Source organism: Heptranchias perlo, unplaced genomic scaffold (genome assembly GCF_035084215.1).
Source record: "Heptranchias perlo isolate sHepPer1 unplaced genomic scaffold, sHepPer1.hap1 HAP1_SCAFFOLD_295, whole genome shotgun sequence".
NCBI classification, from domain to species: Eukaryota; Metazoa; Chordata; class Chondrichthyes; order Hexanchiformes; family Hexanchidae; genus Heptranchias; species Heptranchias perlo.
Genome location: NW_027139307.1, coordinates 266356 through 280834, shown reverse-complemented (window position 1 = coordinate 280834; position 14479 = coordinate 266356). Strand labels below are relative to the sequence as shown.

The 14479-nt window shown below is 43.5% G+C and overlaps 1 protein-coding gene across 1 annotated transcript in view; it reads left to right on the top strand.

Annotated features, from left to right (window-relative positions):
- Positions 1 to 14479, top strand: part of LOC137310949 (lysine-specific demethylase 5B-like) — a 220992-nt gene that overhangs the window by 28093 nt on the left and 178420 nt on the right. Inside the window, exon 5 of the mRNA XM_067978463.1 lies at positions 13216 to 13350. Coding sequence (XP_067834564.1) covers positions 13216 to 13350 — 135 coding nt within the window. The remainder of the gene's footprint in view (positions 1 to 13215; positions 13351 to 14479) is intronic.

The following is a 14479-nucleotide window of genomic DNA, read 5'->3' as shown; positions in this document are numbered from 1 at the left end:
AACAGGTCAATATGATTGGTTGATGAACCAATCGAATTACATGCTTTTTCAAAAAATTTAATCTGCCATTTTCTCAGTAATTAAAACTTCTGTCCACAATAAGATTTTAAAAAGTGGAAATAGTTGCACTTTTCATAACATGATTCAATGTACCCATTGAATTTTCTTTTTTCAATGCTTCAGTTTTTATTTCAAGGCCTCACCCTGTCTCAAAAGCGTGAGCTTTGACTGGATATTTTTACTCTACAATTTTTGGACAAAGCTTTTAACTATGTCTATATTCTGCTCATGCAGTTTGCAGAATTTCTCAGCATACAATCTGTGCCTCAGTATGAATTATTGGTTCATTCTGTAAGGATTTGAGTTTCTTCCCATTTTGCAGAGAACTGATATTTTCTTAGAATCATAGAAAGATTGCAGCACGGAGGGAGGCCATTCGGCCCATCGAGTGCGTGCCGGCTCTTTGCAAGAGCATCCAGCTAATCCCATCCCCGTAGCCCTGCAAATTTTTTCCTTTCACATACTTATCCAGTTCCCTTTTGAAAGCCACAATTGAATCTGCCTACACCACCCCCCGGCAGTGCATTCCAGATCCTAACCGCTCGCTGCCTAAAAAAGTTTTTCCTGGTCACTTTTGGTTCATTTGCCAATCAACTTAAATCTATGTCCTCTGGCTCTTGACCCTTCCACCAATGAGAACAGTTTCTCTGTCTACTCTGCCTAGACCCTTCATGATTTTGAACACCTCTATCAAATCTCCTCTCAACCTTCTCTGTTCCAAGGAGAACAACCCCAGCTTCTCCAGTCTATCCACGTAACTAAAGTCCCTCATCCCAGGAATCATTCTAGTAAATCTTTTCTGCACCCTCGCTAAGGCCTTGACATCTTTCCTAAAGTGCGGTGCCCAGAACTGGACACACTACTCCAGTTGTGGTCAAACCAGTGTTTTATAAAGGTTAATCATGACTTCCTTACTTTTGTACTCTATGCCTCTATTTATAAAGCCCAGGATCCCGTATGCTTTTTTTAACCACTTTCTCAACCTGTCCTGCCACCTTCAACGATTTGTGTGCATATACCCCCAGATCTCTCTCTTCCTGTACCCCTTTTCGAATTGTACCCTCCAGTTTATATTGCCTCTCCTCGTTCTTCCTAGCAAAATGTATCACTTCGCATTTTTCTGCGTTAAATTTCATCACGTTGTCTGCCCATTTCATCAGCCTGTCCAGGTCCTCTTGAAGTCTATCACTATCCTCCTCACTGTTCACTACCCTTCCAAGTTTTGTTTCATCTGCATATTTTGAAATTGTGCCCTGTACACCCAAGTCGAAGTCATTAATATATATCAAGAAAAGCAGTGGTCCTAGTCCCGACCCCTGGAGAACAGCACTGTACACCTCCCTCCAGTCCAAAAGGCAACCGTTCACCACTACTCTCTGCTTCCGGTTGCTTAGCCAATTTTCTATCCATGCTGCTACTGCCCCTTTTATTCCATGGGCTTCAATCTTGATGACAAGGCTATTATGCGGCACTTTATCAAATGCCTTTTGAAAGTCCATATACACCACGTCAACTGCATTGCCCTCATCTACCCTCTCTTACCTCGTCAAAAAATTCTATCAGGTTAGTTAAAGATGATTTACCTTTAACAAACCTGTGTTGGCTTTCCTTAAGTAATCCACACCTGTCCAAGTGACTGCTAATTCTGTCCTGGATTATCGTTTTAAAAGTTTCCCCACCACTGAGGTTAAACTGACTGGCCTGTCGTTGCTGGGTTTATCCTTACATCCTTATTTGAACAAGGGTGTAACACTTGCAATTCTCCAGTCCTCTGGCACCACCCCCGTATCTACGGATGTTTGGAAGATTATGGCCAGTACCTCCGCAATTTCCACCCTTCCCTCAGCAACCTAGGATGACTTATCTACTTTAAGTACAGCCAGTCTTTCTAGTACCTCCTCTATATAAATTTTTAGCTCATCCAGTATCTCAACTATATCTTCCTATACTGAGACTGTGGCAGCATCTTCTTCCTTGGTAAAGACAGATGCAAAGTACTTATTTAGTACCTTAGTCATGCCCTCTGCTTCCATGAGTAAATCTCCTTTTTGTTCCCTGATTGGCCCCACCCCTCCTCTTACTACCCATTTACTGTTTACATGCCTATAGAAGACTTTTGGATTCCCTTTTATGTTGGCTGCCAGTCTATTCTCACACCCTTTGCTCCTCTTTCTTTTTTTACTTCCCCTCTGAACTTTCTATATTCTGCCTGGTTCTCACTTGTGTTATCAACCTGACCTCTGTCATAAGCCCCTTTTTTCTATTTCATCTTACTCTCTATCTCTTTTGCCATCCAGGGAACTCTGGCTTTAGTTGTCCTATCTTTCTCCCTCGTGGGAATGTACCTAGACTGTACCCGAACCATCTCCTCCTTAAAGGCCGCCCATTGTTCAATGACCGTTTTGCCTGCCCATCTTTGATTCCAATTTTGTTAACAATTGTTGCAGACTCGCAGATGGGCAGCACCTGTGATTGTACTGTCTTTGGCCAATAGAAAAGACATTTTTAAAAATTTGTACACTAGGAAAGAATTAATTTGTAGAAGGCAATGATTAGGCCTCATTTAGAATACTGGCGTACTTTTGGGCACTCATTATAAAAAGGGCATTAAAGCCCCATCTCTCTTTCTTCACCCCCACCCCCCCCACTCCAATAAAGCTGCCAGACCACAGCACCTGCTCAAATACTCCAAACCCCCTCCCAGTCCTTCTGGACCCCAGGACCCTCCTCAAACTTCCTTTCTTCCCTCCCTTCCAATTCACAGGACCCCTAGATAGCATTTTCAGTGCTGCCTGATGCCAGAATCACTCCCTCCCAAATTCTGCTAGATCCCAGTGTTCCCAGAATCCTCCTCCCAGTGCTTCTAGAGCCTGGAAGAACCTCAAAGTGCTGCATTCCCACTGTTGCTAGATTCCAGGACTGTTGGCAATGTTCCCAGGCCCTACTATCTCCTACACAATGCCCCTCATAACCCATGATCGCATTTCTGGTGATTTCAGATCCCTGGATCTGCCCTAGTGATCCAAGAACCTCTTTTTCAGTGCTCCTAGATCATGAGACCTCTCCTCAAAATACTGTTGGACTCTGAGACCCCATCCTAATACTGCTACACTCGGTCTCCTACTCATTGCTCTCAGATCCTAAGTCCTCCTATATTGTTGTCAGTGTCCCTGGTAATAACACCGCTATTATAAATACTCCAAATCACTGAGCACGCCATAAGAGATTTGCTAGAATTGGATGAAATGACTCAACACAAAGAAATGAGCTAATCATGGCTGGTTAGAACAGATTTCTAAAAGATAGGTCATGCTTAACAAACCTCATAACTTTTTGAAGCAATAACAAGATAGTTAAATGAATTATAGTAGTTGTGTTACTGCTATTGGAAATTATTTGATAAGATACCACCTAGGAGATTCATGGCAAAAATAATTGTACATGGAATTAAGAGGAATATAGTCAGGGGGGATAGAGAGATGGTCGAAGGACAGAAGGATAAAAGGTGAGAGTATAAGGAAGTCTCAGACTGGAAAGATGCAAGTTGTTTTTCCCAGGGGTATATGTTGGGGCTATATGTTTACTAATGTATGTAAAAGATATGGACTCATATTGGGGGAATAGTATTGATATTTTCTGATGACACCAAATTGGGTATATAGCAAATTATGAGGAAGGCTGTGAAAGATTTCAAGTGGGCATAGACATGTTAGAAGGATGAGCAGTTACATGGCAGCTGCAGCTCAGTATAGAAAAATGTTTAATATATTTGGTATTAAAAATAGGGGAAGGAAATGTGCCTTAAATGATCAGATTTTAAATGGAGTAGGGGAGCAGAGGGACCTTGATGTGCAGATACACAGGGCATTTAAAAAATGCCAGAGCATGTAAAATAGGACATTAGGTATACGGAATCTTTGGTTTTATACTTGGGGCTTTCTTGCCTGCCGTCTACCAGTTCGGATGAAGGTTCCCACTGGAAACATCAATCTGGCTTTCTCTTTTTGATCCTTTTGGACATGCTATGTATTTCCATCATCTTGTTTCTATTTTCAGGTTTTCCAGCGTAGTTATCCTTTTTTGCATCAGTAGAGGTCACTGTACTGTGTCAGTGCTTAAAGTGGAACTTATTAAAGGGGACTCTATTCCTGCGCTGCACAATATTTGACCCCACCCCACAATATTGAACCCGTGGCTTAACTTTGAACCCTACCCTGTAACTTGTATTTTAAGTTCATTATGTAGGAAAGAATGAAAATGTTTTTATAATTTAAATTAATCAATTAGTAAATTTATGCACAAGTCGTGCAGCATCATCAACTTAGAGTGCAGTGGAAATATATTTTTCAAACCAACAGGGATGAGTAATCACACCAATAATGTATAAATAAGCACCATGGGGAGTAGGAGGGTCTGAGGGGGAAGAGAAAAGATTGTCAGACATGTTAAACAGTTTGTTGGGACTGGAGAAAAAAGATGAAGAAAAAGAGTAGGGAGCTCCAAGAAAGGACATGGAACTGGAAATAGTGTGGAATGTATGCTACATATGTAAACAGAAGTTAATTTTTCAATATTTATAATTTTGATCCAAAAATACCTGGGCTTGCATTAATAAAATGATTTGAGAATGGCTGCTAAAATATCTTGCCTACTCGTCAGTGTCAGTTTGGTTCAGCGGTGTCCTCTTCCCCTTAGGCAGAATGTTCTGGTTTGCAGCCCTACTCTAGGATTTGAGCAGATCTAGGCTGACCATTGAGTGCAGTACTGAGGGAGTGCTGCATTGTTTTTATTTATTATTCGTTCATGGGATGTGGGCGTTGCTGGCAAGGCCGGCATTTATTGCCCATCTCTAATTTTTTTTTAAATTCGTTCACGGGATGTGGGCGTCGCTGGCAAGGCCGGCATTTATTGCCCATCCCTAATTGCCCTTGAGAAGGTGGTGGTGAGCCGCCTTCTTGAACCGCTGCAGTCCGTGTGGTGACGGTTCTCCCACTGTGCTGTTAGGAAGGGAGTTCCAGGATTTTGACCCAGCGACAATGAAGGAACGGCGATATATTTCCAAGTCGGGATGGTGTGTGACTTGGAGGGGAACGTGCAGGTGGTGTTGTTCCCATGCGCCTGCTGCCCTTGTCCTTCTAGGTGGTAGAGGTCGCGGGTTTGGGAGGTGCTGTCAAATGGTGACCCCCAGGATATTGATGATGGGGGATTCGGCGATGGTAATGCAGTTGAATGTCGAGGGGAGGTGTTTAGACTCTCTCTTGTTGGAGATGGTCATTGCCTGGCACTTATCTGGCGCGAATGTTACTTGCCACTTATGAGCCCAAGCCTGGATGTTGTCCAGGTCTTGCTGCATGCAGGCTCGGACTGCTTCATTATCTGAGGGGTTGCGAATGGAACTGAACACTGTGCAGTCATCAGCGAACATCCCCATTTCTGACCTTATGATGGAGGGAAGGTCATTGATGAAGCAGCTGAAGATGGTTGGGCCTAGGACACTGCCTTGAGGAACTCCTGCAGCAATGCCCTGGGGCTGAGATGATTGGCCTCCAACAACCACTACCATCTTCCTTTGTGTCAGGTATGACTCCAGCCACTGGAGTGTTTTCCCCCTGATTCCCATTGACTTCAATTTTACTAGGGCTCCTTGGTGCCACACTCTGTCAAATGCTACCTTGATGTCAAGGGCAGTCACTCTCACCTCACCTCTGGAATTCAGCTCTTTTGTCCATGTTTGGACGAAGGCTGTAATGAGGTCTGGAGCCGAGTGGTCCTGGCGGAACCCAAACTGAGCATCGGTGAGCAGGTTATTGGTGAGTAAGTGCCGCTTGATAGCACTGTTGACTACACTTTCCATCACTTTGCTGATGATTGAGAGTAGACTGATGGGGCGGTAATTGGCCGGATTGGATTTGTCCTGCTTTTTGTGGACAGGACATACCTGGGCAATTTTCCACATTGTCTGGTAGATGCCAGTATTGTAGCTGTACTGGAACAGCTTGGCTAGAGGCGCAGCTAGTTCTGGAGCACAAGTCTTCAGCACTACAGCCGGGATGTTGTCGGGGCCGATAGCCTTTGCTGTCGCCAGTGCACTCAGCCGTTTCTTGATAACACGTGGAGTGAATCGAATTGGCTGAAGACTGGCTTCCGTGATGGTGGGGATATCGGGAGGAGGCCGAGATGGATCATCCACTCGGCAATTCTGGCTGAAGATGGTTGCAAATGCTTCAGCCTTGTCTTTTGCACTCACGTGCTGGACTTCGCCATCATTGAGGAAGGGGATGTTTGCAGAGCCTCCTCCTCCCATTAGTTGTTTAATTGTCTACCACCATTCACGACGAGATGTGGCAGGACTGCAGAGCTTTGATCTGATCCGTTGGTTGTGGAATCTCTTAGCCCTGTCTATAGCATGTTGCTTCTGCTGTTTAGCATGCATGTAGTCCTGAGTTGTAGCTTCACCAGGTTGGCACCTCATTTTTAGGTACACCTGGTGCTGCTCCTGGCATGCTCTTCTACACTCCTCATTGAACCAGGATTGATCCCCTGGCTTGTTGGTAATGGTAGAGTGAGGAATATGCCGGGTCATGAGGTTACAGATTGTGCTGGAATACAATTCTGCTGCTGCTGATGGCCCACGGCGCCTCATGGATGCCCAGTTTTGAGCTGCTAGATCTGTTCTGAATCTATGCCATTTTGCACGGTGGCAGTGCCACACAACACGTTGGATGGTGTCCTCAGTGCGAAGACGGGGTCAAGTAAGTTTTTCCCTCGTGTTGGTTCACTCACTACCTGCCGCTGGTCCAGTCCAGCACCTATGTCCTTTAGGACTCGGCCAGCACGGTCAGTAGTTCTGCTACCGAGCCACTGTTGGTGATCGACATTGAAGTCCCCCACCCAGTGTACATTCTGTGCCCTTGCTACCCTCAGTGCTTCCTCCAAGTGGTGTTCAACATGGAGGAGGACTGATTCATCAGCTGAGGGAGGACGGTAGGTGGTAATCAGCAGGAGGTTTCCTTGCTCATGTTTGACCTGATGCCATGAGATTTCATGGGGTCCAGAGTCAATGTTGAGGACTCCCAGGGCCACTCCCTCCTGACTGTATATCACTGTACCGCCACCTCTGGTGGGTCTGTCCTGCCGGTGGGACAGGACATACCCAGGGATGGTGATCGAAGAGTCTGGGACGTTGGCTGAAAGATATGATTCTGTGAGTATGGCTATGTCAGGCTGTCGCTTGACTCGTCTGTGGGACAGCTCTCCCAATTTTGGCACAAGTCCCCAGATATTAGTGAGGAGGACTTTGCAGGGTCGACTGGGCTTGGTTTGCCTTTGCCGTGTCCGGTGCCTAGTGGTCCGATGCCAGGTGGTCCGTCTGGTTTTATTCTTGTGACTTTTTTTTGCAAGATTTTACATCTGAGTGACTTGCTAGGCCATTTCAGAGGGCAATTAAGAATCAACCACATTGCTGTGGGTCTGGAGTCACATATCAGCCAGACCGGGTAAGGACGGCAGGTTTCCTTCCCTAAAGGACATTAGTGAACCAGATGGGTTTTTACGACAATCCGATAGTTTCATGGCCACCATTACTGATACTAGTATTTTAATTCCAGATTTTATTTAATTAATTGAATTTAAATTCCCCAGCTGCCGTGGCAGGATTTGAACTCATGATTCTGGATTATTAGTCCAGGCCTTCTGGATTACTGGTCCAGTAACATAACCACTATGCTACCGTACCCAATGTCCTGAAGTGTGCCATCTTTCCGATGATGTGGAGATGCCGGTGATGGACTGGGGTTGACAAATGTAAAGAATCTTACAACACCAGGTTATGAAATTTTCAAATAAAATTGTTGGACTATAACCTGGTGTTGTAAGATTCTTTACATCTTTCCGATGAGATGTTCAACCAAGTTCTGCCAGTTCAGATGAACATTAAAGATCCCATGGCACTGGATGAAGAGCATGGAGTTCTGAGTATTGGCCGATATTCATCCCTTAAACATCACCAAGAAAAATGAGCTGGGCTCTTCTCATTTGATGTTTGTGGGACTTTGTGCACAAATTGGTAGCCTGTTTATTTATATACGTGATTACACTTCAAAAGTAATTAATTGGCTGTGAAGTCCTGAGGAATAGAAATTTAGGAAAAATCTTAGATTTTAAATCATTAAAGTATTTGTAAAGGTGGATGCTTTAGACATTCTGCAGTGTCGTATTCCATTTGCCACTGAATTTTAAATGCTTTGGAGTAGTGTGGCAAGGATTGTGGTTAAGTGGAAATTCCCCAGTTGTTGCAACCTGGAGAATGTGTCTGCAGGGTAGAAAAGGTTTTGACTCTTGCAGTTTTTTTGTATGGGTAAAGATGGTGCGTTGCGTGAACATCAGGAGACCAAACAGCTGGCCACAGTATTTCGCACTATTTAAAAACGAGGACTGAAACCTGCTGTTACAAATTTGAGGTTTCTCTTGGGTTCAGTGTCACTGGTTATCTCCCTTCCAATGAAAAGTTTACCTTTTCTGCTGATTGTGAATACTGTGACCCAGGGGCCATTGTGTCCTGGAAGCTGTGATCTCACAGGTGCCCTACATTTGTTCGTCTTCTGGAAATCAAACTGATAGGCACGCTAGTAAAATAAAGCCAATTATAAACCAATGAAATGCATGAATGAACAGACTACTGCTTATTGAGATTTTAACTCTTTTCTATCACTTGTAATATCAAAAATAAATTATGCAAACTTATTCCATGATGGGGGCCTAGCTATCCAAGTCATTTTGTTGAAGCAATAGATGCTTTTTAGAAAAAGTGTTCTGTCTTCCTGACTGTTTTAAATTCAAACATACGTCAAACTGCCTTTTCCACAGAGACGAACAAAGCTGAAGTCTGACCCTCCCCTAGCTTTCTGCCGTAAACTGCTTTGTTGAGCGGTCAATAAAAATTGCTACATCATATCTGGAACCTCTTTCACGCCCCCCTCCCCACCACCACCATGGCACCTACAATGTATCTTCAGCTAAGATCCCCGCTGCACTCAAATGAAGGGAAGCTATTTTAACATTACAGGCACAAATGTCACTAAAATGTACTAATTAATCCAATTGTTGAAATTGATATAGTATGTGAGGAACACAATGCTCATAGCTGGGACTAGACGAAACAATGAACTGGCCTAATCAACATTTCCGACAACTTGCGTTGGCCCTTTGTGGGCAGAATTTAACTTTAATAGCATTTTCATAATCTAAATGAATTTGAAATTTCACTGAGGCCAAATCGGCAAAAATCTCAAAACATGACCAACTTTAGCAGAGACCCCATGAATTGCACTCGTGTTTTTGTAATGGCTTTCTCCCAGTTTAACTTTTTCCTACTTAAATACTTTGACTGCTTCCTTAGTACCTTAACCACTGTAGTATAGTAGTTATGTTACAGAACTAGTGACCAGATGCTTGAACTAATGTAGAAAAAGTTCAAATCCCACCAGTTTTACAAAAAAAACTGGAAAGAAGCTGGCATCAATAAGTGACCATGAAGCTGTTGGATTGTCATTAAAAGCCGAAGTGGTTCACTAATAGGCCATAATTTGCTGTCAAAATAACGGTAAGGCTAATGTCGCTTGTTATTTATGCGCAAATGCTGCAGCAACTTCAGGCGAGGTCAGGTGCAAGGTTAAACACTGAAATCCAGAAGTTGCTGTCCGAGTTGCGCCACTCCGTCAGTTACTTCATGAAAATGGCATCTCGCTGTCTGCCTCACCGTTGGAATGCATTGAACGGTTTGAAATTCCTGAATTTTGAAGAGAGATGCAAACTAAACTCGTCACAGTGGATAAGTCTTATTCATTTGAGTCTAAGTGATGTGTTAATTACTGCCAGTCAACCTCTCTGGCACTGAAAATTAACTATTACAAGTGTGGAGTCTCATTCCTTCAGGTTTTAATTGTTGGAGATTTTAAAAATGTAAATTTCAACATGTATACTTTTTTGTACTTTTCCTTTTCGTCTCTTCTTTCTCTCTCTCAATCCAATCTATCCTGTTATCGATGTGATAACAGGACACTTAGAAAATATCAACAGGATTAGACAAAGTCAACATGGATTTATGAAAGGGAAATCGTGTTTGACAAACCTACTGGAGTTTTTTGTAACTGGTAGAATAGATAAGGGAGAACCAGTGGATGTGGTTCATTTGGATTTTCAGAAGGCTTTTGATAGAGTCCCACATAAGAGTCCCACATAAGAGTCCCACATAAGAGTCCCACATAAGAGTCCCACATAAGAGTCCCACATAAGAGTCCCACATAAGAGTCCCACATAAGAGTCCCACATAAGAGTCCCACATAAGAGTCCCACATAAGAGTCCCACATAAGAGTCCCACATAAGAGTCCCACATAAGAGTCCCACATAAGAGTCCCACATAAGAGTCCCACATAAGAGTCCCACATAAGAGTCCCACATAAGAGTCCCACATAAGAGTCCCACATAAGAGTCCCACATAAGAGTCCCACATAAGAGTCCCACATAAGAGTCCCACATAAGAGTCCCACATAAGAGTCCCACATAAGAGTCCCACATAAGAGTCCCACATAAGAGTCCCACATAAGAGTCCCACATAAGAGTCCCACATAAGAGTCCCACATAAGAGTCCCACATAAGAGTCCCACATAAGAGTCCCACATAAGAGTCCCACATAAGAGTCCCACATAAGAGTCCCACATAAGAGTCCCACATAAGAGTCCCACATAAGAGTCCCACATAAGAGTCCCACATAAGAGTCCCACATAAGAGTCCCACATAAGAGTCCCACATAAGAGTCCCACATAAGAGTCCCACATAAGAGTCCCACATAAGAGTCCCACATAAGAGTCCCACATAAGAGTCCCACATAAGAGTCCCACATAAGAGTCCCACATAAGAGTCCCACATAAGAGTCCCACATAAGAGTCCCACATAAGAGTCCCACATAAGAGTCCCACATAAGAGTCCCACATAAGAGTCCCACATAAGAGTCCCACATAAGAGTCCCACATAAGAGTCCCACATAAGAGTCCCACATAAGAGTCCCACATAAGAGTCCCACATAAGAGTCCCACATAAGAGTCCCACATAAGAGTCCCACATAAGAGTCCCACATAAGAGTCCCACATAAGAGTCCCACATAAGAGTCCCACATAAGAGTCCCACATAAGAGTCCCACATAAGAGTCCCACATAAGAGTCCCACATAAGAGTCCCACATAAGAGTCCCACATAAGAGTCCCACATAAGAGTCCCACATAAGAGTCCCACATAAGAGTCCCACATAAGAGTCCCACATAAGAGTCCCACATAAGAGTCCCACATAAGAGTCCCACATAAGAGTCCCACATAAGAGTCCCACATAAGAGTCCCACATAAGAGTCCCACATAAGAGTCCCACATAAGAGTCCCACATAAGAGTCCCACATAAGAGTCCCACATAAGAGTCCCACATAAGAGTCCCGGGATTGGCGGTAATATACTGGCATGTATTGAAAATTGGTTAACAGACAGGAAACAGAGTAGGAATAAATGGGTCTTTTTCGGGTTGGCAGGCGGTGACTAGTGGGGTACTGCAGGGGTCAGTGCTTGGACCCCAGCTATTCACAATATATATCAATGATTTGGATGAGGGAACCAAATGTAATATTTCCAAGTTTGCTGATGACACAAAACTAAGTGGGATTGTGAGTTGTGAGGAGGATGCAAAGAGGCTTCAAGTCGATTTAGACAAGTTGAGTGAGTGGGCAAAAACATGGCAGATGCAGTATAACGTGGATAAATGTGAAGTTATCCACTTTGGAAGGAAAAACAGAAAGGCAGAGTATTATTTAAATGGTGATAGATTGGGAAATGTTGATGTTCAAAGGGACCTGGGTGTCTTTGTACACCAGTCACTGAAAGCAAATATGCAGTTAGGAAGGCAAATGGTATGTTGGCCTTCATTGCAAGAGGTTTCGAGTACAGGAACAAGGATGTCTTCCTGCAGTTATACAGGGCCTTGGTGAGACCACACCTGAAGTATCGTGTGCAGTTTTGGTCTCCTTACCTAAGAGAGAATATACTTGCCATGGAGGGAGTGCAGCAAAGGTTCACCAGACTGATTCCTGGGATGGCAGGACTATCGTCTGAGGAGAGATTGGGTCGACTAGGCCTGTATTCACTTGAGTTTAGAAGAATGAGAGAGGGTCTCATTGAAAGGTATAAAATTCTGACACGGCCAGACAGACTGGATGCAGGGAGGATGTTTCCGCTGGCTGGGGTGTCCAGAACGAGGGGTCACAGTTTCAGGATACGGGATAGGACATTTAGGACTGAAATGAGGAGAAATTTCTTCATTGAGGGTGGTGCGCCTGTGGAATTCTCTACTACAGAAGGCTGTGGAGGCCAAGTCATTGAATATATTTAAGAAGGAGCTAGATAGATTTCTAGACAAAAGGCATCAAGAGATATGGGGAGAGAGCAGGCATATGGTATTGAGATAGAGGATCAGCTATGATATTGAATGGCAGAGCAGGCTCGAAGGGCCGAATGGCCTACTCCTGATCCTATTTTCTATTTTTCTATCTTTCTCTCTCTTTATTTCGCTTTCTGTACCTGTTTTGACATTAATTCACCCCCTCTAATTTACACTTCCTTTTTAGTCCTTTCGTTGTTAATTTCACAATCCTTCAATCTGATTGGTTAAGGAGATACACAGTTGCTTGCCCTTTTCACTCAGATCCCAAGTGCCCTGTTTCCCTCGCTGTGACGTTATCAGCTCTTGCCACACAAATTTTAAAACCAAACGTGCAAGGGCAAGTGTAACTATAGGTAGCACTCTGCCTCAGCAAATTATGGCCCAATGTCTTTCTTTTAGGGAAAGAAACCTGCCGTGCTTACTTGGTCTGACCTATGTGACTCCAGTTACACAACAACTGACTGAAGTGGCCTAGCAAGCCACTCGGTTGTATCAAACTGCTTTGCGTTTCAAGAAAGCGGGCCACTAGGGTGGGAAATAGATGCTGGCCTTGCCAATGATGCCAACATCCTGAGAATCTTTTTAAAAAAGGAACAGGAAAATAGAAAACAAGACTTTGGAAAGTGCTGCAATAGTTTTTCAATTTGCATCAAGACTAACATCTGCTTTATTTTCAGTGTGTCCAGAAGCCAAATCTGATCAACGATGAGAAAGACCAAGAGTACAAGCCACATGATATTGTTCAGAGACAGTCAGTGCAGTCCTCAGAAATGAGCATACCAGCACGACGAGCGAAACGTATGAGATCAGAGGTGGGTACAATTCTGCAAGTAATCAATTTGCGTAGTAATAATGCAAAATTAGCTTGTAACTAGCTGGTACTTCAATCCATGTACAGACTGTGCAAATAAAACTCTGATAAAGAGTAATCATTAAACCAGGGTTTCAGATATGCCAGCCTTGAGTTGTTTTACTGAAATGTTCTTCATATTAAAAATCTTGATTTATAGTACCTATAGCTTAGTGTATGTTATAAGGCAGCAGCATAAAGGGGTTCATATAACATTGTGAACTGAGAAAACACCAACTGTTCTTTCAAATTGAAAATTGGAGATAAATAAGCTAAGAAGGAACTTGCATTTATAGAGCACCTCAGGACAACTCAAAGCGTTTTACAGCCAATGAAGTACTGTTGTAATGTAGGAAAATGTGGCAGCCAATTTGCGCACAGCAAAATCCCACAAACTGCAATGAGATAAATGACCAGATAATTGAGGGATAAATGTTGACCAGGACACCGGGAGAACTTGCCTGCTCTTCGAATAGTGCCGTGGGATCTTTTATGTCTAGCAGTTTAACAGCTCATCTGAATGACGGCTCCTCAGTACTGCACTGGAGTGTGAGCCTCGATTTTGTTCAATTCTTTGGAGTGGGGCTTGACCCTACGACCTTCTGATTCAGAGGCAAAAGTGCTACCAATGAGCCACAACTGACACCTAACTGCATGGCCTGGCTATTCTGTACCTGATAGGTCATCTGATAACTGAAATTGAGCCCTTATCTCATGAGTGGGCAACTTAGCATAAGAATGCTACAAATTACAGCACAAGGGGAGGCCATTTGACCCAATGCCCATGCTGGTGATGGCTCCAATTGAAGCTATTTATTCTAATCCCATTTCCCTGTATCCTTCGATATTTATTTTTCCAATTTTTAAAAATAATGTTATAGTCTGTTCCTCAGTAGCCACTTGTAATACGAACATGGTGAGCAGGAAAAGACCAACTGATCCACCAATCCTGCTCCACAGTCATGATGACTGGAGCATCGTGATTAGACACTTTTTACCCCGCCCCCTCCTGCAGCCATGTAATCTCCTGAGAGAGTCCAAAAAAAACCAGGGCCAATAAGGGGGAGAAAAAAACTCTGGAAAATGCCTCT